This window comes from Odocoileus virginianus, chromosome 17, assembly GCF_023699985.2.
Source record: "Odocoileus virginianus isolate 20LAN1187 ecotype Illinois chromosome 17, Ovbor_1.2, whole genome shotgun sequence".
Taxonomy (NCBI): Eukaryota; Metazoa; Chordata; class Mammalia; order Artiodactyla; family Cervidae; genus Odocoileus; species Odocoileus virginianus.
The window spans coordinates 38,121,874-38,145,824 of NC_069690.1; the positions used below are offsets into that span (position 1 = coordinate 38,121,874).

Sequence of the window (23,951 nt, forward strand, 5' to 3'; positions counted from 1 at the left end):
TAGGAAAATCTTTTACTGGCCCTAAAATTCCTCTCTAAATCTAGCTCTTCTCCCCTTGCCAAACCCCAGCCACACTGACCTTCCACCTGCAGACAATTGCTTCACTCCTTCCTCTCCCAAGGTCCTTGAACAGGCCTTTTTAACTGCAGGAAGGCTTTCCCCTTCTCCATTCCGCCTCATCTCACTGAGGCCCTCTTGTATAGTTCTCAAAGTAAATGTCTCTTGATCTGGACTAGAGATGCAAACTTTCTCTAAACCCTGACTTAATAAGGTCCTCTGTTATACTATTTCAGTACTTAATTAAGTATATGATGATGTATTCAATGTCTGTCTTCCCTGCTAAACTATCAAATCCTGGAGGGTGGCTGCACTGGGTCTATTTCTTTCACTACTGTCTAGTCTAGTGATACTGCCTAGCCTAGTTCCTGACACATGTCAGAGACTCAATGTATATACAGAGGCAAATTGATAGGTTGTCAGGTTTTTTAAAGACAGAACACTCAGTTAAATTTTAATTTTAAATAATTACATTTTTTAGTATAAAAGTATGTTCCAAATATTATAGAATATAAATCTAGCAATATTAACATTGAAGAAGTACAGAGAGAATTTACCCAACTGAGAATTTCCAAAGATAGTTCATATTTAAAATGCTGTGGGAGGGTGGGGGGTGGGGAAAAAAAAAATAAATAAAAAATAAAATGCTGTGGGAATTCCCCAGCGGTCCAGTGGTTAAGAGTCCATGCTTTCACTGCCAAGGGCCCAGGTTTCATCCCTGGTTCAGGTGCTAAGATCCCACAAACTGCCCAGTGCAGCCAAAAAATAAACTAAAATGCTGTTTCAACAAGCATCTGTGGAGTCCTAATACCTGTGTATTTGAAGCTGGTAATATACACTTGACAACACAGCCCTAGCCCTTGATGGGTTCACCTGATTTAGAGTTCTGAAAATATGACTGGTCACTGAAACTGTAGGCACTCAAAAATATTTTGTTAATCATGTTCAAAGCATGACTGTTGAATACACAGCTACAGTTTCTCATGCAAGCTCTTTGTACAAGTGAACAATAAATACTGTACTAGTGTAGCTAGGAATTGTTAAACCATATAAAACTTGAAAACAATAAACTTTACCAAATTTTAGTCACAAAATAGAATAAGTTACTATTTCTCATCTGAAAATGCAGATGAAATGACATTGTTGAAAATTTGTACTCTAAAAGTAAAGATCCAAAAAATAAATAAATAAATAAAAGTAAAGATCCCTGGTGGTCCAGTGATTAAAATTTGCCTCTCAAGGCAGGAGACAGGGGTTTGGTCCCCAGTGGGTGAGGGAACCAAGATTCCACATGCCGCAGGGCAACTCAGCCTGAGCACCACAACAAAGATCACCCATGCTGCAACTAAGACCCAACATAGTCAAAAATAAAAATAAACAGATTTTTTTTAAAGACATCCATTTTTATAAAAAGTCAAAGATAGGAGAGACATGTCATTAAATAAGAAAAGTAATTCAAGTGACACACACACACACACACCAAAAATAGGACCATGGACAAATTTTAAATGACTAAGCTTTGAGGGAGACTTCAGAGGCTCTTAAAACCAAAATCTAAACTAACAAGTTGGACTTGGGGTGAGGGGAAATTATTATAACTAGTTAAATATTTCCTCTTGCATAGAGCCTAAAGAGAAGCTTTCTGACTTGCTTTGGGGGACTTACAGGGAAACTACAGTCATCACCTGACTGGCCACTTGGGCTTCCCAGAGTTACCCTGACTCCCTGCCCTAGGAGATCATGAAACAAACAAATCATGCAGCCCTGGAATTTCTGAGTTCAAAGTTTTCCTGTAGAGTGAAGCCTTGTTCTACAAAGGCACAGCCCTCGCCATTTGTTGGACCAGTCCCAGCAGTTTATAGTATGTTTTGTATTTAAAATTTTAGAGAGTCAAAATGGCTTAAAGGCTTAAAGATCTAACACCATAAAACTCCTAGAAGAGAACATAGGCAAACATTCTCTGACATAAAGTGTACCAATGTTTTCTTAGGTCAGTCTCCCAAGGCAATGAAAATAAAAAAAATTTTTAAAGGGACCTAATCAAACTTGCAAACTTTTGTACAGCAAAGGAAACCATAAAATAAAAAGACAACCTATAGACTGGGAGGAAAGCATTTGAGAATGAAGAGACTAAGAAGGGCTTAATTTCCAAAATATATAAATGGCTCATACAACTCAATGACAAAAAGACAACCCAAGCAAAAATGGGCAGAAGACTAAAGAGACATTTCTCCAAAGAAGACACACAGATGGCCAACAGGCAGGCACAGAAAGATATGTTCAACATGGCTAATTATTAGAGAAACGTGCAAGTCAAAAACTACAATGAGTGGCTTCCCTCATGGTTCAGCAGTTAAGAATCTGCCTTGCAGTGCAAAGGGACACTAGGTTCAGTCCTTGGTCCAGGAAGATCCCACATGCTGTGGAGCAACTGAGCCCATGCACCACGACTACTGAGCCTGCTCTCTAGAGCCCAAGAACCACAAAGACTGAAACCCACATGCAGACTGCACAGAGCCTGTGCTCTGTAACAAGAGAGCCACTGCAATATGTCCTCACACTAACACAAGAGTAGTCCCCACTCACCACAACTAAAGAAAGCCCACATGCAACAACAAAGACCCACCACAGTCAAATAATAAGATAAATAATAAATAAATACATAGATCTTTAAAAAAAAAAACACCTACAATGAGGTACCACCTCACACTGGTCAGAATGGGCATCATTAAAAAGGCAACAAATAACAAATCCTGTAGAGACTTGAAGAAAAGGGAATCCTCTTACTCTGTTGGTGAGAATGTAAATTGGTGCAGCCACTATAGAAAACAGTAAGGAGGCTCCTCAAAAAACTAGAGTTGCCATAGGAGCCAGCAATCCCACTCCTGGACATGTATCTGGACATAGCAGCACTATTCACAGTAGCCAAAATATGGAAACAACCTAAATGTCCGTTGACAGATGATGAATGGATAACAACATAACAAGATGTGGTGTGTGTGTGTGTGTGTGTGTGTGTGTGTGTGTGTGATGGAATAATGCCATTTTATTTTCTTGGGCTCCAAAATCACTGTGGATGGTGACAACAGCAATGAAATTAAAAGACACTTGCTCCTTGGAAGAAAAGCAATGACAAACTTTTGTCGTTCAGTAGCTCAGTTGTGTCTGACCTTTTGTGACCCCATCAAGTGCAGCATGCCAGGCTTTCCAGTCCTTCAGTATCTTCCTGAGCTTGCTCAAACTCATGTCCATTGATGATGCCAATTGGTGATGCCATCCAACCATCTCATCCCTCTGTCATCCCCTTCTCCTCCCGCCTTCAATCTTTCCCAGCATCAGGGTCTTTTCCAATGAGCTGGCTCTTCACAACAAGTAGCAAAAGTACTGGAGCTTCAGCTTCATCATCATTCCTCCTAATGAATATCCAGGGTCGATTGCCTTTAGGATTGACTGGTTTGATCTCATTGCAGTCCAAGGAACTCTCTAGACTCTTCTTCAACACAGGGACTTCCGTAGTGGTACAGTGATTATGACTCTTTGCTTCCTCTGCAGAGGATACAAGTTGGATCCCTGTTTGGGGAACTTAGATCCCACATGCTGCAAGGTGTGGCAAAAGAAAACAAAATATGACACAAATGAACTTTATCTGTGGAACAGAAACAGGCTCACAGACATAGAAAACAGACCTGTGTTTGCCCATGGGAGGATGGGTGGGGGTGGGTTTGACTGAGAGTTTGGAATTAGCAGATGCAAACTATTATATATGGAATGGAACAAAGATCCCTTGAAAGTCCCTCGGTGTGGCCAAAAAAAGAGAAAAAAAATAAGTGCAGTGCTTAGGATTACAGAAAGAGCTGTCCCTTCTGTCATTTACTACTAGTGTAAATGTGATCCAACTCCTTCTGAGTCTCAGTTTCAGCCTTTAGGAGTTGCATATAATAATACTCATCCTGGTCACCTCATCAGGTTATTTATTTGTTTAATTGATATTTATTGACAGGTTTAAATGACTTCTGTGGAAAATTGAAAAGTGCTGTAGAAATAGAAGGTATTATAAAAACTCAATAACACACTTCATTCACTATTCATTTTTCTAGTCTGCTTCAACAGGAAACAGATAATTAAGAAAGGATTTGAAACTTCCCTGGTGTTCCAGTGGTTAAGAACCCACCTTACAATGCAGGGGGCAAGGGTTTGATCCCTGGTCTGGGAACTAAAATCCCACATGCCACTTGCAGAACCATGGATGGACCCAGAGATCGTCATACAGAGTGAAATAAGTCAGAAAGAGAAAAGCAAATATTGTATAACATTGTTTACATGTGGATTCAAGAAAAATGGTACAGATGGCTTATTGGCAAAGCAGAAATAGAGTCACAGATATAGAGAACAAACTTACGATTACCAAGGGGGAAGGGTGGGTGAGACGAACTGGGAGATTGGGATCGATATTCTGATAGACAGAGTGCCTGAAGAACTATGGACAGAGGTTTGTAATATTGTACAGGAAGTGGTGATCAAAACCATTTCCAAGAAGAAGAAATGCAAAAAGGCAAAATGGTTGTCTGATGAAACCTTACAAATATATTAGAAAAGAAGAGAAGCGAAAGGCAAGGAGAAAAAGAAAGATATACCCATCTGAATGCAGAGTTCCAAAGAATAGCAAGGAGAGAAGAGAAAGCCTTCCTAAGTGATCAATTCAAAGAGATAGAGGAAAACAATAGAATGGGAAAGACAGAGGTCTTTTCAAGAAAATTAGAGATACCAAGGGAACATTTCATGCAAAGATGGGCACAATAAAAGACAAACGGTATGGACCTAACAGAAGCAGAAGATATCAAGAAGTGGCAAGAATATACAGAAGAACGATACAAAAAAGATCTTTATGACCCAGATAACCATGAAGGTGTGGTCACTCACCTAGAGCCAGACATTCTGGAGTGTGACGTCAAGTGGGCCTAAGAAGCACCACTACAAACAAAGCTAGTGGAAGTGATGGAATTTCAACTGAGCTGTTTCAAATCCTAAAAGATGATGCTGTGAATGTGCTGCAGTCAATATGCCAGCAAGTTTGGAAAATTCAGCAGTGGCCACAGGACTGGAAAATGTCAGTTTTCATTCCAAACTCAAAGAAAGGCAATGTCAAAGAATGTTCAAACTACCACAGAACTGCACTCATTTCACACACTAGCAAGTAATGCTCAAAATTCTCCAAGTTAGGCTTCAACAGTATGTGAACCGAGAACTTCCAGATGTTCCAGTTGGATTTAGAAAAGGCAAAGGAACCAGAGATCAACTTGCCAACATCTGATGGATCACAGGAAAAAACAAGAGAATTCCAGAAAAACATCTACTTCTGCTTCACTGATTATGCTAAAGCCTTTGACTGTGTGGATCAAAACAAATTGTGGAAAATTCTGAAAGAGATGGGAATACCAGACCAACTTACCTGCCTCCTGAGAAACCAGTATGCAGGTCAAGAAGCAACAGTTAGAACCGAACATGGAACAACAGACTGGTTCCAAATTGGGAAAGGAGTACGTCAAGGCTGAATATTGTAACCCTGCTTATTTAACTTCTATGCAGAGTACATCATGTGAAATGCCAGGCTGGGTGAATCCCAAGCTGGAATCAAGAGAAATATCAGGAGAAATATCAGTAACCTCAGACATGCAGATTACACCACCCTTATGCCAGAAAGCAAAGAGGAAGTAAAGAGCCTCTTGATGAAGGTGAAAGAGGACAATGAAAAAGCTTGCTTAAAACTCAACATTCAAAAAACTAAGATGATTGCATCTGGTCCCATCACTTCATGGCAAATAGATGGGGAAACAATGGAAACAGTGACAGACTTTATTTTCTAGGGCTCCAAAATCACTGCAGATGGTGACTGCAGCCATGAAATTAAAAGACACTTGCTCCTTGGAAGAAAAGCTATGACCAACCTAGACAGCGTATTAAAAAGCAGAGACATCAGTTTGCCAGCAAAGGTCCATATAGTCAAAGCTATGGTTTTTCCAGTAGTCATGTATGGATGTGAGAGCTGGATCATAAAGAAGGCTGAGTGCCAAAGAATTGATGCTTTTGAGCTGTGGTGTTGGAGAAGACTCTTGAGAGTCCCTTGGACTACAAGGAGATCAAACCAGTCAATCCTAAAGGAAATCAACCCTGAATATTCATTGGAAGGACAGATGATGAAGCTGAAGCTTCAATACTTTGGCCACCTGATGTGAAGAGCGGACTAATTAGAAAAGACCCTGATGCTGGGAAAGACTGAAGGTAGGAGGAGAAGGGGACGACAGAGGATGAAATGGTTTGATGGCATCACTGACTCGATGGACAGAAGTTTGAGCAAGCTCCATGAGATGATGGACAGGGAGGCCTGGCATGCTGCAGTCCACAGGGTTGCAAGGAGTCAGACACAACTGAGTGACTGAACAACAATATATACACTGTGGTGGTAGTGGTTTAGTTGCTAAGTCATATCCAACTCTTTGTGACCTCGTGAACTGTAGCCTACCAGGCTCCTCTGTCCATGGAATTCTCCAAGCAAGAATACTGGAATGGGTTGCCATTTTCTTCTCTTTTGTATAAAATAGATAACTAATGAGAACCTACCATGTAGCACAGGGAACCCTATTGAGTGATTGGTGGTGGCTGGTGGCCTAAGTAGGAAGGACATATAAAAAAGAGTGGATAATGTAAACGTGGACTTCCCTGTAGCTCAAACGGTAAAGAATCTGCCTGCAATGCAGGAAACCAGGGTTCGATCCCTGGGTCGGGAAGATCCTCTGGAGACAGGAATGGCTGTCCCCTCCAGTATTCTTGCCTGGAGAATCCCCATGGACAGGGGAGCCTGGCGGGCTACAGTCATGGGGTCGCAGAGTCGAACACGACTGAGCGACTAACACACACACGCATATGTAAATGTATAATTGATTCACTTTGCTGTACAGCAGAAACTAACATTGTAAACCAACTATACTGTAATAAAAATTAATTAAAAAAAATAAAGTTTCTACTGCTGGAATGGTAAGCGGTGGGATGAGGTGGAAAGTGGGAGGGAGGTTCAAGATGGAGGAGACTATGTATACCTATGGCTGACTCATGTTGATGTATGGCAGAAACCAACATAATACTGTAAGGCAATTATCCTCCAAATAAAACCAAATTAATTAAAAACAAAAGATTTACTTGACAAAAAAAAATAAAATCCAGCCCCATCACTCAAACATAAAGTTTCTACTGCTGATATGATGGTGGATTAATTTGGATGACGAATTTTATTCTTCAAGATTTTATTTGACACATCATCACAATTATTTCTGCCATCCCCACTTTTCCATTTTGTTGTGGGTGTGTTGTGGGTGCAACCTGGGTCAAATACTTGATCTCATTTAAAAGATTTTTTAAAAAATCAGTAATTTTGCTGAACTCATGCCAATGTTTAATAAGGCTGACCAGTCACTTCGTCTAATTGACTCATTAAATTTCCTGCCATCTGCCATCATGTTAAACAACGGTGGAGACCTTCACATCCAGGCCCTTTTGCAGCAGTGAGTAAGTCACCACACCCGCGTTCAAGTACTAAATTCTGTACTTTTTTTTTTCTTTCTTTTTTCTTGACAGTATTAATATTACTTCCACAGATGATTAAAAAGTTGTTAGGTCTTCCTTTTTCTTTGGCCTAGATGCATGGCTGGTGGGATCCTAGTTCCCCCACCACTGATAGAACCGGGGGTCCTGGCACTGAGAGCATCTGAGTCTGGTTTCCTTATCTTTAAAACAGGGATGACGCAAATCGTGTTTTGCAGGGTACAATGAGAGTCAGTAATAATTTAGCACGTAGTTGTATAGGCTACACAAGTTGGAAGAATTGTTAATACTTACGGACTTGGGTTGAAATAGCACCACATTCGCCCTTTATCCAGTTGGGAATGTTAACATGCTGATACTTAAAGAAGTTGTATAGATTATGCAAAAATTGGGGCTTCCCTGGTGGCGCAGAAGTTAAAGATACACCTGCAATGCAGGAGACCCGGGTTCGATCCTTGGGTGGGGAACATCTCCTGGACAAATGAATGGCAACACACTCCAGTATTCTCGCCTGGAGAATCCCAAGGACAGAGGCCAGCTATATAGTCCAAGAGGTCGCAAAGAACCGGACAAGACTGAGCGAGTAAGCATTACACACACACACACACGCACACGCACCCACACACACACGAAAATTAGTTTGCGCCGAAGCGTAAAATGTATTTGTTCAATGAGTTATCAATAAAGTTTCAAGTTAAAAAATTCTCCCTGGTTCGTTTAAATAAAGTTTTGCTCAAATAGCGAGCCCGGTTCTTATCGCGAGAATCTGGCGGAAGGCTCCTCTGACTGGAGACCTGCTCTCGCGTTGTTTGAGCTAGCAGAGGCGAGAGGTGAAAGGGAAGCACGAAATACCGCGAGATTACTGAAGATTCTCGCGGTATTTCTTGGGATTACCCCCCTCCCCCTGCCTTCCTCCTAGTGCCGTTTCGGTTTAACCTAGTGTGTGACTGTGAGTCTGTGTGAGGGGCCGAGTGTGTGAGGTACTTAGGTGAGGCGGAAGCTAGAGAAGGGGCTCCCTCAGGAGCGAGGGACAAAAGGGGCGTGAGGCACCTAGGCCGCGGAACCCCAGCGACAGGAAGCCGCCCCGAGCCGGGCTACCGGGTAGGGGAAGGGCCCGCGCAGTCCTCACAGGGCCCCAGAGCCAGAGTCGGCCCCACAGCACCGGGCCGTCGGCTTCCTACTTCTTCGACCTCCCCGGCGTCTGGGGCCCGAGGATTGGCTCGGCGTGGGGAGGAGAAACAGATTCGAGCAGCTACTTGTCTCGCAACTCCACTGCTGAGAACTCTCATTTCTTCCTTGGCTCCTTCACCCCCACCTCATGTAGGAGGGTGCTGAGGAGACGGGAGGGAGGAGGAACCTGGACTACCGTCCCTTCCCTCCCCACCCCCTTGTAGGGGCGCTTTGGTAGGCGTGGGGCTGGGGGGGAGGGTGGGGGTTACTTTTTGGAGTGCTGGGGAACTTTTTCCCCTTTTTGAGGCCAGGGGAAAGGGAATGCCCAATCCAGAGAGACATGGGGGCAAGAAGGACGGGAGTGGGGGAGCTTCTGGAACTTTGCAGCCGTCATCGGGAGGTGGCAGCTCCAACAGCAGAGAGCGTCACCGCTTGGGGTCGAAGCACAAGCGGCATAAGTCCAAGCACTCCAAAGACATGGGATTGGTGACACCCGAAGCAACACCTTTGGGCACAGTTATCAAACCTTTGGTGGAATATGATGACATTAGCTCTGATTCCGATACCTTCTCTGACGACCTGGCTTTCAAACTGGACCGGAGGGAAAATGATGAACGTCGCGGGACTGATCGCAGCGACCGCCAGCATAAACACCGTCACCACCAGCACCGACGTACCCGCGACTTATTAAAAACTAAACAGACAGAGAAAGAAAAAAAAGTGGAAGCCTCCAGCAAGTCAGGCTCGACGAAAGACCGGATATCAGGAAGTTCAAAGCGTTCAAATGAGGAGAATGATGACCACGGGAAGGCGCAGATCTCGAAAAGCAGCAGCAAGGAATCCAGGTCATCCAAACTCCATAAAGAGAAGACCCGGAAAGAACGTGAGTTGAAGTCGGGACACAAAGACCGAAGTAAAAGTCATCGGAAAAGGGAAACACCCAAAAGTTACAAAACAGTGGACAGCCCCAAACGGAGATCCAGGAGTCCCCACCGGAAGTGGTCCGACAGCCCCAAGCAAGATGATAGTCCCTCCGGAGCTTCTTACGGCCAAGATTATGACCTTAGTCCCCCGAGATCTCACACCTCTAGCAATTATGACTCCTACAAGAAGAGTCCGGGAAGTACCTCTAGAAGGCCGTCAATCAGCCCGCCTTACAAGGAGCCTTCTGCCTACCAGTCCAGCACTCGGTCACCCAGTCCCTACAGTAGACGACAGAGGTCTGTGAGTCCCTATAGCCGGCGACGTTCTTCCAGCTATGAAAGGAGTGGCTCTTACAGCGGGAGATCACCCAGTCCCTACGGTCGACGGCGGTCCAGCAGCCCTTTTCTGAGCAAGCGCTCTCTGAGCCGGAGTCCACTTCCCAGGTGAGCTATTTGTCTAACAGTCCGTTCTTTCCTACTGTAGCTTATGAGGAACTGGGGGTTAGACCTGTTAACGTTTTGTGAAAGTCCCCAGTGTTTGGCATTGTATAGAACACTTTGCTGTTGACTAGTCATAATGTAGGTGAGACTGGTCTCCTCTTAACTCAGAATTGAAGAGGAGAGATCACATGCCTAAAGCTGCTAAAGGTAGGTACTTCCAGTGCTGGGACCTTCAACTGTAAGCTCCTATGTGAGAAAAATCATAGGCTTCTGCTTTCTGAGTGCATGAAGTTGATACTGGTTCCCAGAGTTTATCCAGTTATTTCGGTTGCTTTGTCTTAACTTTTCAAAAATCACTTTGGAATTAGTGCCTTAGGCTTCATCGGACCTGATTGGAGATTTCATTTGTGTTATTTGAGGCTGTTTTCCTAGGTCATCTACCATTTGTGTTGTCCACTGTGTCTCCAAACCTGTAAGTTTATTTCCTAATAGACTTTTTTTTTTTTTTTTTCGATAACTTACAGAAGACTCCCATCTTTGATGTTTCTAGTGGGAATTAAGCTGATTAGTTCTTCCCTTTTATGATATATAACCTGGCAGAAATTGGTTCCAAGGATACTTCGATTTTCTTTACAAGTGTCACCATTGACCTATCTTGTGACCACTGCAGTTTTCAGAATCTTTCTCTTAAAAAATGCTAATAGTATCTTCACTGTGATATTTTTGGTGATAAAGGCATGTTAGTTTGAAATTTAATTGTTGGAGTGAATTGTCTACAGAAAACTATTCTTGTTCCTAAGTGATGAGGTGTATGTACCTCCTTCTTTGTAGTCTTACCATTTTCCACAAAAGGAGAATTTGGGCTTAGGAGTCACATCTGAGTGGAATCCTAATCTTGTTTTGTAAACTTTGGCATATAATTTAATTTCTCTGTGTGTGAAATGAGAGTAATAACTACTTAGTTGTAGAGTTGCGAGATTTAACTAGTAAATATGAGTGCATAGCCAGGTACAGTGCCTGGTCAGTAAATTCTATCAGTGAGTGAGGAAAATGTTGAAAACTAGTAGAGAAATTATGCTAATTTGAAAAAATCCATGCCATGTTTTTTATATGGCACTGTAATTTTTGCTGGCTTAAAGTTATAATTATTCATAAACTAGTTTGAGTTCATCAAGTTACAAGAGTTCCTAGCTGTCAGAGTATAAAGTTCCTTAGGCTTTCCCCCTCCATTTTATATTGTAGTCAGAACTCAAATATGTACCACCTAGATTCTGCAATTAATACTTGATATACATTTTATCCATCTCTTCATCAAGCCATCTTCATTTGTTTTGATTTATCTCAGTGTAAGTTGCATACATCAGTATACTTCACTATAAACACTTTAGCATGTACACCATTAGCTAGAGTTCACTTTTTTTTTCTGGAGGAATGAGAAGTAAATTTATATACAGTTAAGTAGATGTCTTAAGTGTACTATTTGTAAAATTGCTTAGTTTTTTTTACCGACGCCTAAGAAATAGTCTCAGAATATTTGTTTTCTTGAGGGAGTAGTTTCATTAAGGCTGTTCTGAGAATTTTGATTGTTAGGGGGTTTGAGAATACAGAATTGCATTGAGGCTAAAACAAGTTTCAGTAAAAAGCTGCTTTTGCAATAATTCCTTTTGGATTCAAATCTCAAGTTCTCTCTTCCTGTACTCACTTAGTTGAAATTAGTGCAGTAATGGTAAAGATAAATCAAGAAAAAATTGAAAATACAACATGATCCTATAAGACACAAATATAAACAGTAAATAATAATCCCGGAGTCACACGCACATTTTTAGTTGGCTAGTAAAGAGCGTACATGTTTATAGGTGTGTGGTATGTGCATATGTACATATTTTTCCTCATTCAGTTTCTTAGAGTAGGGAACATATAGATCCCTTTTATGGTCTTCTCGGTTATTTTTTTTTTTCCTTGAGAGAGACAGTTAGAATTAAACAAGTGATATCATATTTAAAGACTGAAAATGCTTTGAGAGAAGCTTTGAAGGCCTTTGCATCCACCAAATTAGTGATTAATAGTAGCAAGTTCATTTCAAATGGGTGGAACCTAGGTTAATTCAGGGGAAAAATATATTTGTTTTTAAAGACAGTTTTGTTCACTGTTTGAAAACAATTTACCTATTTGTTGTCCCCTTTTTACCCCCTTTTTTCCTTAAAGAGTGGATCTGGACCTCAACTTTAACATTTCTGTAACTTATAGCCATCCAAATGTTCTATTAACAGTAAGATTCTGTTCAGAAGTTGAAAGATTTGTAGCAGAGTTCTTTAGGAAGATTTAGTCATGCTGAAAGAAACAGTGGGTTGTAGAGCATGTTTCTGACATTACTTAGTGTTTTCCTGAGGTAATGTTTCAACCCAGTCTGTAATTCAGAAAAAGCCTCTTGTTTAGCCACTTTATTTACAGGAGATGTATTAGTTTTCTTAAGAGTAACTGGGTATTTAGTAAATCCGTTTAACTAGTTTCGTCTTGTATCCTCATGTTGATATAAATGATGTTGTTTGATTCCAGTGATTATTTTATATTTTAATTAACTTTTGGAAGAAAATTTCCAAAAGGCATTATGAGTATCAGAAAATCATGACTAACATCATGTGAGTTGTTTCCCCTACCATGTATATGCTATTTGTTTCGAAACATTTTGAATTACATCAGTCTTACCAATGATCAACCATAAAAGGGAGATATTGAAGATCTGAAATGGGAACAATTTGTTTTAGACTATTGGACAAATTATGTTTTGCCCAGTCATACTTGGACACATTGTGTGCCTGCTGAGTTCCTTCAGTTGTGTCCGACTCTTTGTGACCCCATGGATTGTAGCCTACCAGGCTCCTCTGTCCATGGGGATTCTTCTGGCAAGAATACTGGAGTGGGTTGCCATGCCCTCCTCCAGGGGATTTTCCTGACCCAAGGGTCGAACCTCCGTCTCTTGTGTCTCCTGCATTGGCAGACAAGTTCTTTACCACTAGCACTACCTGAGATGGCCGGTAACATATTTGACTTTTTATATTTAAAAGCAAAAAGAATTAAGGGGGGGTTGGATTTTAATTTAGAATAATCTGCCTTTTAGATTCCCAGATTTTACTTCCCAATCCTTTAATATTGGAGAAAATAAGTTGAACATGTGATAATACCTTGCTTTATGAATTCCTAAAATGTTTATTGGAAATCATTTTATATTTGAAAGTACTAGAAGCCATAGTTTTAAGAACGTCTAATAAATTATTTTGGCAAGACAGTTTCTCCAGTTTATGTAGCTTGTAAATCCTAAATCTTGTATCTTGGGAGTTTGTTTAATATAGGCACGACTTAATTATAAACTAAGGATTCAGGAACAAAATCTTTTCCTGGGATTTCTCAATTAGTTAGCTCTCTAGTTTAAAATTTTAGGTTTTGGTGAGATGTGCTGGTTACTACATTTAGCATTAAGTATGACTTTTAAAAATCATGTTTTCACTTTATCAGATATTTAAACCAAAATTCTAAAAGTAATCGTGAATGTGCATATTTTCTTACATGGGAAAAAATATCCATCTGTCTTCTTTCAGTTGAATAAGTAGGGGATAATTTTTAGATTATATGACTGAAATATGTTACCATGAAGGATTTATTTCCTTCTAATCCATTTTTTTAAAGAACATTTTTAAATTTATAGAAAAATTGTGATGCTAGTACAAAGAATTCTTTCATATCCTCAAACTCAGTTTCCCCTATTATTAATATCTTATATTTGTTATAATTAATGAACCAATATTGATACATTATTATTATTATTATTTGATGGTACCATCCAGTCCCATCACTTCATGGCAAATAGAAGGGGAAAAAAATGGAAGCAGTGACAGATTTTATTTTCTTGGGCTCCAAAATCACTTCGGAAACGGTGACTGCAGCCGTGAAAGTAAGAGACACTTGCTCCTTGGAAGGAAAGCTATGACAAACTTAGACAACATATTAAAAAGCAAAGACATCACTTTGCCGACAAAGGTCTGTATAGTCGAAGGTATGGTTTTCCCATTAGTCATGTATGGATGTGAGAGTTGGACCATAAAGAAGGCTGAGTGCCAAAGAATTGATGCTTTCGAATTGTGGTGCTGGAGAAGACTCTTGAGAGTGGGTGCCATGGACTGCAAGGTGATCAAACCAGTCAATCCTAAAAGAAATCAACCCTGAATATTCATAGGAAGGACTGATGCTAAAGCTGAAACTCAAATACTTTGAACACCTAATGTGAAGAGCCAACTCATTGGAAAAGGCTCTGATGCTGGGAAAGATTGAGGGCAGGAGGAGAAAAGGGTGGCAGAGGATGAGATGATTAGATAGCATCACCGACTCAATGAACATGAATTTGAGCAAACTCCGGGGGATAGTGAAGGACAAGGAGGCCTGGTGTGCTGCAGTCCATGGGGTCGCAAAGAGTCAGACAGGATTGAGTGACTGAACAACAACAACAACAATCTATTTTTAAGATTGCTAAGTACTCAAACTGGGTGTTTTTAGTTACAGTTCTTCATAGTTTAACTATTTTCTTCCATATTACTATAGTCTATGCATTTAAAAATTTTTTTCTTTTTCCAGTAGAAAATCAATGAAGTCTAGAAGTAGAAGTCCTGCATATTCAAGACACTCATCTTCTCATAGTAAAAAGAAGAGATCCGGGTCACGCAGTCGACATTCCAGTATCTCACCTGTCAGGCTTCCATTGAACTCCAGCTTGGGAGCTGAACTCAGTAGGAAAAAGAAGGAAAGAGCAGCAGCTGCTGCTGCAGCAAAAATGGATGGGAAGGAATCCAAGGGTTCACCTATATTTTTGCCTAGAAAAGAAAACAGTTCAGTAGAGGCTAAGGATTCAGGCTTGGAGCCTAAAAAGTTACCCAGAGGTGTAAAATTGGAAAAATCTGCCCCAGATACTGAACTGGTGAATGTAACACATCTAAACACAGAGGTCAAAAATTCTTTAGATACAGGGAAAGTGAAGTTGGATGAGAACTCTGAGAAGCATCCTGTTCTTAAAGATACGAAAGTACAGGGAACAAGAGACTCTAAACCTGTAGCACTGAAAGAGGAGATTGTTACTCCAAAAGAGACAGAGACATCTGAAAAGGAGACCCTTCCACCTCTTCCCACAGTTACTTCTCCACCTCCTTTACCAACTACTACCCCTCCACCACAGACACCCCCCTTGCCACCTTTGCCTCCACTGCCAGCTATTCCACAGCAGCCACCTCTGCCTCCTCCCCAGCCAACATTTAGTCAGGTTCTTTCTTCAAGTACTTCAACTTTGCCCCCCTCTGTTCATCCAAGGACATCTACTCTGTCCTCTCAGGCAAATTCTCAGCCCCCTGTACAGGTTTCTGTGAAGACTCAAGTATCTGTAACAGCTGCTATTCCACACCTAAAAACTTCAACGTTGCCTCCTTTGCCCCTCCCACCCTTATTACTGGGAGATGATGACATGGATAGGTAAGTCCTGTAGTTAACTGGGAAATTTTAACCCTCTTGATCTAAATGTAATGTAGTTTTTGTTCTCAAGGCTTTGTCAAAATTGTTCTGATGCATGTCTGTTTTGAATGCTTTCATGAATAGGAAATGCCTGTGATGTTTGGTTTTCAGTGGAAAAAGTCCTTATGTATGACATGATTAGGAAAAGAGAATTACAGTTTGAGGTCTAGTAATCCTTTTTCTCACAAGAGTATCAATAATTTTGATTTAAACTTTTAAAAATCATGTGTTTTTATCCTTCAATTTTTATGTTGAAAATTTCAGTATTACATTACTGCAGAAAAATTAACACCTGTATGCCCTTTACCTAGATTGACCAGTTGTTAATTTTTTGCCTTATTTTTTTAAACTATAGATATTATGACATTTTTTAATAGTTTAGCATGTCTCTCCTAACAAGAACACTTTCCTATATAATCACAATACCTTTATCACCCTAAAAAACATTCATTTATTGAATAATATCAGTAGCATATCAATAATAATAATATTAATATCCTAAGTGGTCCCCAAAATGTCTTTTAAATTGACTTTTTTCCATCTTGATGCTTTTAAAAAATTATCCTTAAGAAGGAAAAGAACAATATGTAGAGTCTTTGCTAATTAGAATATAAATTCACAGTGTGGTGATAAGAAGAGCTCTCATTTTAATGAGTCCTCTGAGTATTGAGACCTAAAATGATTTGAAGCACAAATCTGATTTCATGGACGGCATTGGGAAATACATTTGTTTAATTTCTTGGTGGGCCTAGCTAGGCAAGTACAACCAAACTTGATATAGCAGTGACATATACCTTGGCAGTCTTCGGGTTATTGTTTTTTCTATGGAGATTCTGCCCTCTTGTTATAGAGAATATGAGTTTCACTTAATACAACAAGTTTTCATTGTAAGCACAGAAATAAATATCAGTCGTGCATCCCAGACCAATTCCCAAGCTTCCATTACTTTCCAGGTGACAGTAGTAGTTTGAATAGTGATACATTTCCGCCCTTTAGGTCTGTATTTTTTCAGACTACTCTCTGTGCTTTTTTAGAAGGTGCAAGTGCAATAAATGATGGGAAAAGAGACTTTAAATGAATGGTTCCATTACTATATATAGTGGTAAATATGATTTTAAAGAAAAATTCCACATGCTCTTTCTAATATTAATAGGTATTAATGAATTCTGCCACATCCTGAGAACTACAAAGGAGAAGAAAAGAACCTGAAATTTATGTAGAAAAATTTGTTTGAGGTACACAATATACTTATCATAGATACAAAATATATATTTTTGTAGTTTTGTTGAAAAAGAAGTCATCCAGAGGGAATCTCGGCCACTATCTTTCCACGGGAACGTTGTTTAAATATTAGTTTACATAGTGGCTAGAATCATATCAGTTTGGCTAGGAATCTTCCTTTTGAAATGTTTACTTGGCTAACCAAGTAGACATTGAACCTATCTACTATGAGTCAGGGTAAAGTGCAGATTTGCGGAGGTGGAACCATTTTGATAGAAGGCACATAGAGATTTCTATCTTTCAGATTCTAAGTGAAGGGTAAAGTAAGATCATTCAGTGCTTGTTTGAGTATGTGTAACTGTCTTTAAGAACACTCACGAGAGAAGTAAGAAAAATTATTTTTGTTACATATTAATTCTGATTCCAAAAGTATAACTGTTTCATTTAATAGTCCTTATTAAAGGTAGAAAAATGGAAGTGAAGATTTCTTCCAATATCAGTTTTATTTTTTCACTATGTACTAACTTAAGATTCAAGATGGCTTTTCTGTTTTTGTCTTCATTTACTTATTTGGTGCCACTCCTTCCATGTACCAGCTATACCTTTCACATGAAAAACATTGGTTTGTTAATTTAAAAAAAGGTTCTTTTGTCCGTGTGGCATTTGGGACCCTAGTTACTCAACCAGGGATCAGACTTATGCCCCCCTGCATAGGAAGCGCTGAATCTTAACCATTGAATTGCCAGGGAAGTCCCGAAAAAATAATTTTATGTAACAAGACTTTTTAGGAAGAAATCTGAAAGTTGTGAATGGAACTTCTATTCCTCTGTACTTTATGTCATAGAAGACTGCAGGAGCTTAAATGTTGAGAATGTGACTTATACATTTTTTTATTGCCTGTAGTACTTTAAACATAAAACATAGAATGCAGTCATTAAATACTGATTATTTGAATAAGTAAAACTGCTGAAGGAACCAGGGTCAGGGCTTGTGTGAAATGAAATTGGGCATGTAGTTAAGAAATTATTTGTCACATGGATGATATAAAGCTTGTATTAGAGGATTTGTCCTTTTGGGAAAAGAATCTCTTTCAAACGTAAGTGTGTGTGTGTGTGTGTGTGTGTGTGTGTGTGTGTGTAGTATATATATTGAGCAGAAGTATATAGACACAGGTATCAAATGGAAGAGTGAATTTAATTAATGGTATTTGCAAAAACCTTTCTGATTGACAGTCTACAATTCTTGGTTTCTAGAAGCAAAGGCTTACAAACATCCACTTTGATACAATGCATTCTTCACAGGCATAGCTGTTCATGGAGATATATTTCTTTTAAAGAGATCATCCATATGCATGTAGCTAAATGGCTTCAGTTGTGTCTGACTCTGTGTGACCCTACAGACTGTAACTCCCTCTGCCCCCTGTCTCTGTCTGTGGGATTCTCCAGGCAAGAATACTGGAGTGGGTTGCCATGCCCTCCTCCAGGGGGTCTTCCTGACCCAGTGATCAAACCTGCATCTCTTATGTCTCCTGCATTGGTAGGCAGTTTCTTTACCACTGAGCCACCTGGGAAGTCCAATCATCTGTATACTCTTTAAATTTTTAGTTAACCATGTAGGGTTTTTTAAATGTTGTTTTCTTCTCTATTTTTTGAATAGCCTGGTTTATCTGGAGTTTTATCAGACGAGTAGAGTCTACAAGATTCTTAAAGGCTGTATTTTTAAAATACAGAACTCTTGTATAAAAGACCTATTAAATGTCAGATTTTAATTTAGGATTTTGCTAATAGAATGCTTGTTTTCTATTTCTATTTTATTAGAATGCTAATAGAATGTTTTTAATGTGTTCATTCAAATTTTAATAGAAGTTTATAAAAACCAAACTTTTTAAACAACCTTCTTGAAGAGGAAGGAGATAAATGACCATATTTAAAGTGCATGTTTAGTCACCCAGTCTCCTCTGTCCATGGGATTTCCCAAGCAAGAATACTGGAGTGTGTTGCCATTTCTTCCTCCAGGGACTCTTCCCAACCCAGGGATTGAGCCCATGTCTCCTGTGTCTGCTGCATTGCCGGCAGATTCTTTATTCACTGAGCCATGAGGGATGGGGATATTTAAAGTAGTTTATTTTAAATTTGAAAATTACAAAAATTAATTTTGGGGAATTCCCTGACTTTTCACTGGTTAGGACTCCAAGCTTCCACTGCTGTGGGCCCAAGTTCCATCCCTGGTCAGGGGATTGAGAACCTACAAGCTGTATGACATGGCCCAAAAACAAGTTAATTTTCTTTTTGTGTAGTTCATATGTAAGTTCATATTTTTTTTAATTAACAGTAAAGACCTATAAGAGGCGTTTACATTGTACCTACAGAATAAATTCCAGCATCATAAATTCCAAGAGACTATCCATATTCTAAAATTTGAGCACTCTGGGATTTGACAACTCTTTTTTTTCTTTTAATTATACACAGGCATTAATGCAACTTTGTCTCCATGAGTGAACCCATCTACTGGTATAAATGGAGAAGCAGGAAATACTGATATTGATAGAGTCAATCAGTTCTTTCTGGTACTGAATCTTCAAGTAATGGCTTAGGTGTTCAATATTTCTTCCACTATGTTAGACCCTCTCTGCATCTACCATATGTTCTCAGAACTATATAGAGCTTTATTTTAGTGAGTACCCTACACTAAAGGCTAAAGGCCATAATATTGCTAAGCATTGCAATTTTATCATTTTTATTTTATGCATCATTATTGCAAGGTTTTTGGCACATGTGGAATTTGTTGAAACAAAATTTAACCTCTGTTTAACTTGTGTGCTCTAAACTGGTAGTACATATCCCATCAAACACTGAATTCTTTCTTGAAATAGCGTACTCAAATTTTTTCAGAAGCAATGTACATCCTCACAATAGCAAATAATATTTGAACTCATAAAGTAAATTTTGGAGAAAATAAGATGTAAATGTAAAATATAGACTGAACTTACATGAAATGATGGTGAAAAAGTTCAGTTAATTTAATTCTAGTGACACAGAACCAAGCTGGACTTTATTTTTGAATCATGGATTAAAGTTTATAAAAAGTATTTTGACAGAGTAATTGAAAAATTAGGAATTTTCTTTTCTGAATGTCTTAAAAATTGGGGAAATTTTAAAACTCTATATGACATCCTGACTCAAGAGTTTTCTTGTAACAGACTTTGTTTCAGGGTAGAAAAATCTTACTGCAAGTTGGTGTGTGTTCATCACTGTCAGTAATTTAACAAAATTTCAGATGATCGTTTTGCTCTACCCTGACCACCCCAGTTCTGGTTGATATGGTACAAACTAGATTCTGTTATTTGTATGATTTTTGAGATTAAAATGATGAAAAATAATAGGAAATAGTAGCTTTTGAGATTGTGTTTCACACACTGAAGGTAGCAGTATGCTTTAAGAAGATACGTTGCAAGCTGTCTTATCCCTTAGATGCATTTATGGTTCTATGTAGTATTTATGAAAGTTTTCTCTTAATAACCACTTGCTGAAAAAGTGGAAGAGGTTCCTACTGTGGTTAGGATTCTCAAATCCTTTTTAATCTTCTGATACTGTGATGGAATACAAAAGACTATAGTGGTTTTATTTCTGTACATGAATTAGTATGCTGCCTGTCTTTTCTGAGGACATGAATGGCACAAAATCCTTCTTTTACTCATAAGTAGAGGTGGTTAAAAAATTAGATCTGAAAATTGAATTTTCTAATCTATTTCAGAAAAGCCATCCCTTTTGTTCCCCTGCTATTATAATTTGTTGGAGAGGCTTTCTGCTGCCAGTACTTTGTTGTTGTTGTTTAGTCATTGTTGTATGTGACTCTTATGACCCTGTGAACTGTAGCCCAGGCAAAAATACTGGCATGGGTTGCCATTTCCTTCTCCAGGGGATCTTCCCAACCCAGAGATTGAACCCATGTCTTCAGCATTGGCAGGAAGGTTCTTTTACCATTACCATTTGAGCCACCAGTGCTTTGATGATTCTATAATGGTCTCTTGGACTCGTTCTCCTTAGATTCTTAGTTTGAGGGTCATTTATCCATTTTGGGTGGTTGAATATGATTGCCTTTTCTTCCCAACCAGTAGAATAAATCAGTGAATTTTTCGTTTATTTTGATTTCCAGCTTAGCTGTATTTCTTACAAAACACTCTAAAAATACTCTTTGCTTTTTCCGAGTTTCTCTCCATATCTTTAGTAACATAGTAGTATTACACTGTTGGGCTTTCCATCATTATTGAAATCTTTAGAGCAGGTTTGGTGACTACACAGGTTTCCATGGTGCTTTGCAAATTTAAGATTATAACTTGCTGTATTTTATTTCATCTCAATAAAAATCCAGATAGCATCTTCAGGAGGACATTTAAGAGTTTATTAAAGTTTCTACAAATAATATCCCAGGTTTTTTTTTTTTTTTTTTAATATACTATAGATTTCTCTTTGCAAAATCCAAGTCTCTTTAATTGTGACTAAACTCCATTTCTTTATGTTATATTACAGGGGCTTTTCCCTTAAAAGTAAAATCTTTGTAATCTCTTAATAACCAGATATTATAATCTTTGAGTTTTATTTGCACATTCTTTAAGTAATTGTGGTCTTTTTCTTTTTTTCCTCTCTGTTGTTTAGTCCGAAAGAAACTCTACCTTCAAAACCTGTGAAGAAAGAGAAAGAACAAAGACCACGGCACCTACTCACAGACCTCCCTCTCCCTCCAGAGCTCCCTGGTGGGGATCCATCTCCCCCAGACTCCCCAGAACCAAAGGCAATCACACCACCTCAGCAACCGTACAAAAAGAGACCAAAGTGAGTTTTTGGCAGGATCCAACCCTACCTTTGGACCACATCCTACACCATTAGGATCACAGAGAATTGGGCCTAATGTAGATCTTCCTTTATTTTCACAGATAAAATTCATCTACATCCCCAGATACCTTGTCATGTTTTTTAGAAAAGTAATAATTTCCCAAATTCAAGTTTACCATGAACATTGATCCCACGGTATCTTTTGAGTTCATACTACTTAGAGTATTAAAGAGGGAAAAAATCCTTTTATACAGAGGATGTCAGCCATGTACATATTAATGACGAATTAATAGATGCAGGATTTTTTTCCCCTGAACTACATGAGTTGCCATGTCATAATGTAGTAGAATCTGAGTTCGCTCTTCTGATTGTTAGCCTTCTTCTATTAGTAAGAAAAACAGTTGCCATTTATTGACCATATATTATTGCCAAAGTTTTATATTTTACTTTTATAGTAACCCTATGATGTAGGGATTATTTTCCCATTCTATAGTTGAGAAAGCCAGTAAGAAGTTAGGAAGTAAGCAGCAATTCTATTATTTGATCTTACGTCTTCCTGAAGCAAAAAAAAAAGAAAAATCTGAGCCACTGTGAGAGACTATTTATTATATTATTTGATTCCTGCCTTTTTAATAAAGAAACTGATAAAAGAGCCAGGAATCAAAGAAATCATCATAAAAGAATTCTGTTTTGTTCTTTGTATACACTTAGGGAATTCCTTGGCATGGTTAGTACTCTGAGCTTCTACTGAAGGTCACGGGTTTGATCCCAGGTTGAGAAACAAGATTCCACAAGCTATGTGACACAGGAAAAAAAAAATACACTTTAATTTTTAGAGCAACTTTTTTGTTTGTTTTCTTTTTTTGATTTGCCTTTTTTAGAATTTGTTGTCCTCGTTATGGAGAAAGAAGACAGACAGAAAGTGACTGGGGGAAACGCTGTGTGGACAAGTTTGACATTATTGGGATTATTGGAGAGGGAACTTATGGCCAGGTATATAAAGCAAAGGACAAAGACACAGGTAAATAATGCCAAAAAATTCTAGATGTCAGATGGTGAAAAATTTAACCGTACTGCTGTTTTAAGTGGATTTAGCAAAAGTAAACTTCGAGTTCTAATTTGGTCTCCAAAAGTTACAAAATAGACTAAAATTTTCCAAAAGCATAGTATAATTATTATCTTCTAAAAACCTTCCTTCTGGTTGTCCATTGAAAATGTTTTGGGGGATTTAAGAAAAGGTAAAATTTGTAAGTTACTCTTCGTTTGGTAAGGAGTTAGTCCTTGAAAATAAAATGAAGTAGTTGAATTTTTGGTATATTTTAATAATCCAAAATTTTTAGGCCTAATTGAATATTGAATTAAAATTTTAAAGTCATTTAAAAATCAAAGATAAGAAAGGGGATGTAGGGATTTTTTAAAAAAAACAATATAAAAGTATCTTGCATGTAGCATTAAAGTAGGCATTAAGTATATCAGAGCAAGAGCATATATTGGTTGATTCATGATGGTGGCCAGAAAATGCTAATTACGATAAAACTGTTTGAATTTGCTGTAACAGGAGAGCTGGTGGCCCTGAAGAAGGTGAGACTGGACAATGAAAAAGAGGGCTTCCCAATCACAGCCATTCGTGAGATCAAAATCCTTCGTCAGCTGATCCACCGAAGTGTTGTTAACATGAAGGAAATTGTCACAGATAAGCAGGATGCACTGGATTTCAAGAAGGACAAAGGTACTAGCAAAGAATCATGTTTCTGTATGGTAGATTGGTACATTTTATTTCCCTTAACAGTTTGTACTAAACAAATCCAGCTTCTTTAATACATATCAAAATTAAGATGTTAATACATTGCTCTCCATCCTCATCAGTGTACTCTTACACTTTTGAAATGCTTGTTAATCATTACAATTAAGAGTGCTGTAACACCTAATAAGGCCAGCACATAAAAAATGTAAGATTCTCCAAGCAACATTTTGAAGTGTTATTTTTGGGTTTTTTGTTTTTCACAAAGTATAATAATAGTAATGAAAGTTAAAACCCAGATTAGACAGTTATTCTCATTTTTACATCCTTCCTTCATTTATGCTGTGCTTAATCACTCAATCATGTCCAACACTTTGCCATCCCCATGGACTGTAGCCCACCAGGTTACTGTATCCATGG

At 38.7% G+C, this 23,951-nt stretch overlaps 1 protein-coding gene across 13 annotated transcripts in view; it reads left to right on the forward strand.

Moving 5' to 3' along the window:
- Positions 1–8,544: 8,544 nt before the first annotated feature.
- CDK12 (cyclin dependent kinase 12) overlaps positions 8,545–23,951 on the forward strand; it is a 59,239-nt gene continuing 43,832 nt past the window's right edge. For 8 of the 13 annotated variants that reach the window (XR_011492308.1, XR_011492312.1, XR_011492310.1 and 5 more), the window contains exons 1-5: positions 8,546–10,190; positions 14,814–15,698; positions 21,614–21,790; positions 22,672–22,811; positions 23,349–23,519. Coding sequence is in view for 5 of the 13 variants with exons in the window: in XM_070479400.1 (XP_070335501.1) it covers positions 9,145–10,190; positions 14,814–15,698; positions 21,614–21,790; positions 22,672–22,811; positions 23,349–23,519 (2,419 nt within the window). In the remaining 8 variants the exon portion in view is untranslated. Of the gene's footprint in view, positions 10,191–14,813; positions 15,699–21,613; positions 21,791–22,671; positions 22,812–23,348; positions 23,520–23,951 lie in introns of all 13 variants that reach the window. The other 5 variants (XM_070479400.1, XM_070479399.1, XM_070479397.1 and 2 more) reach the window with 2 other exon arrangements.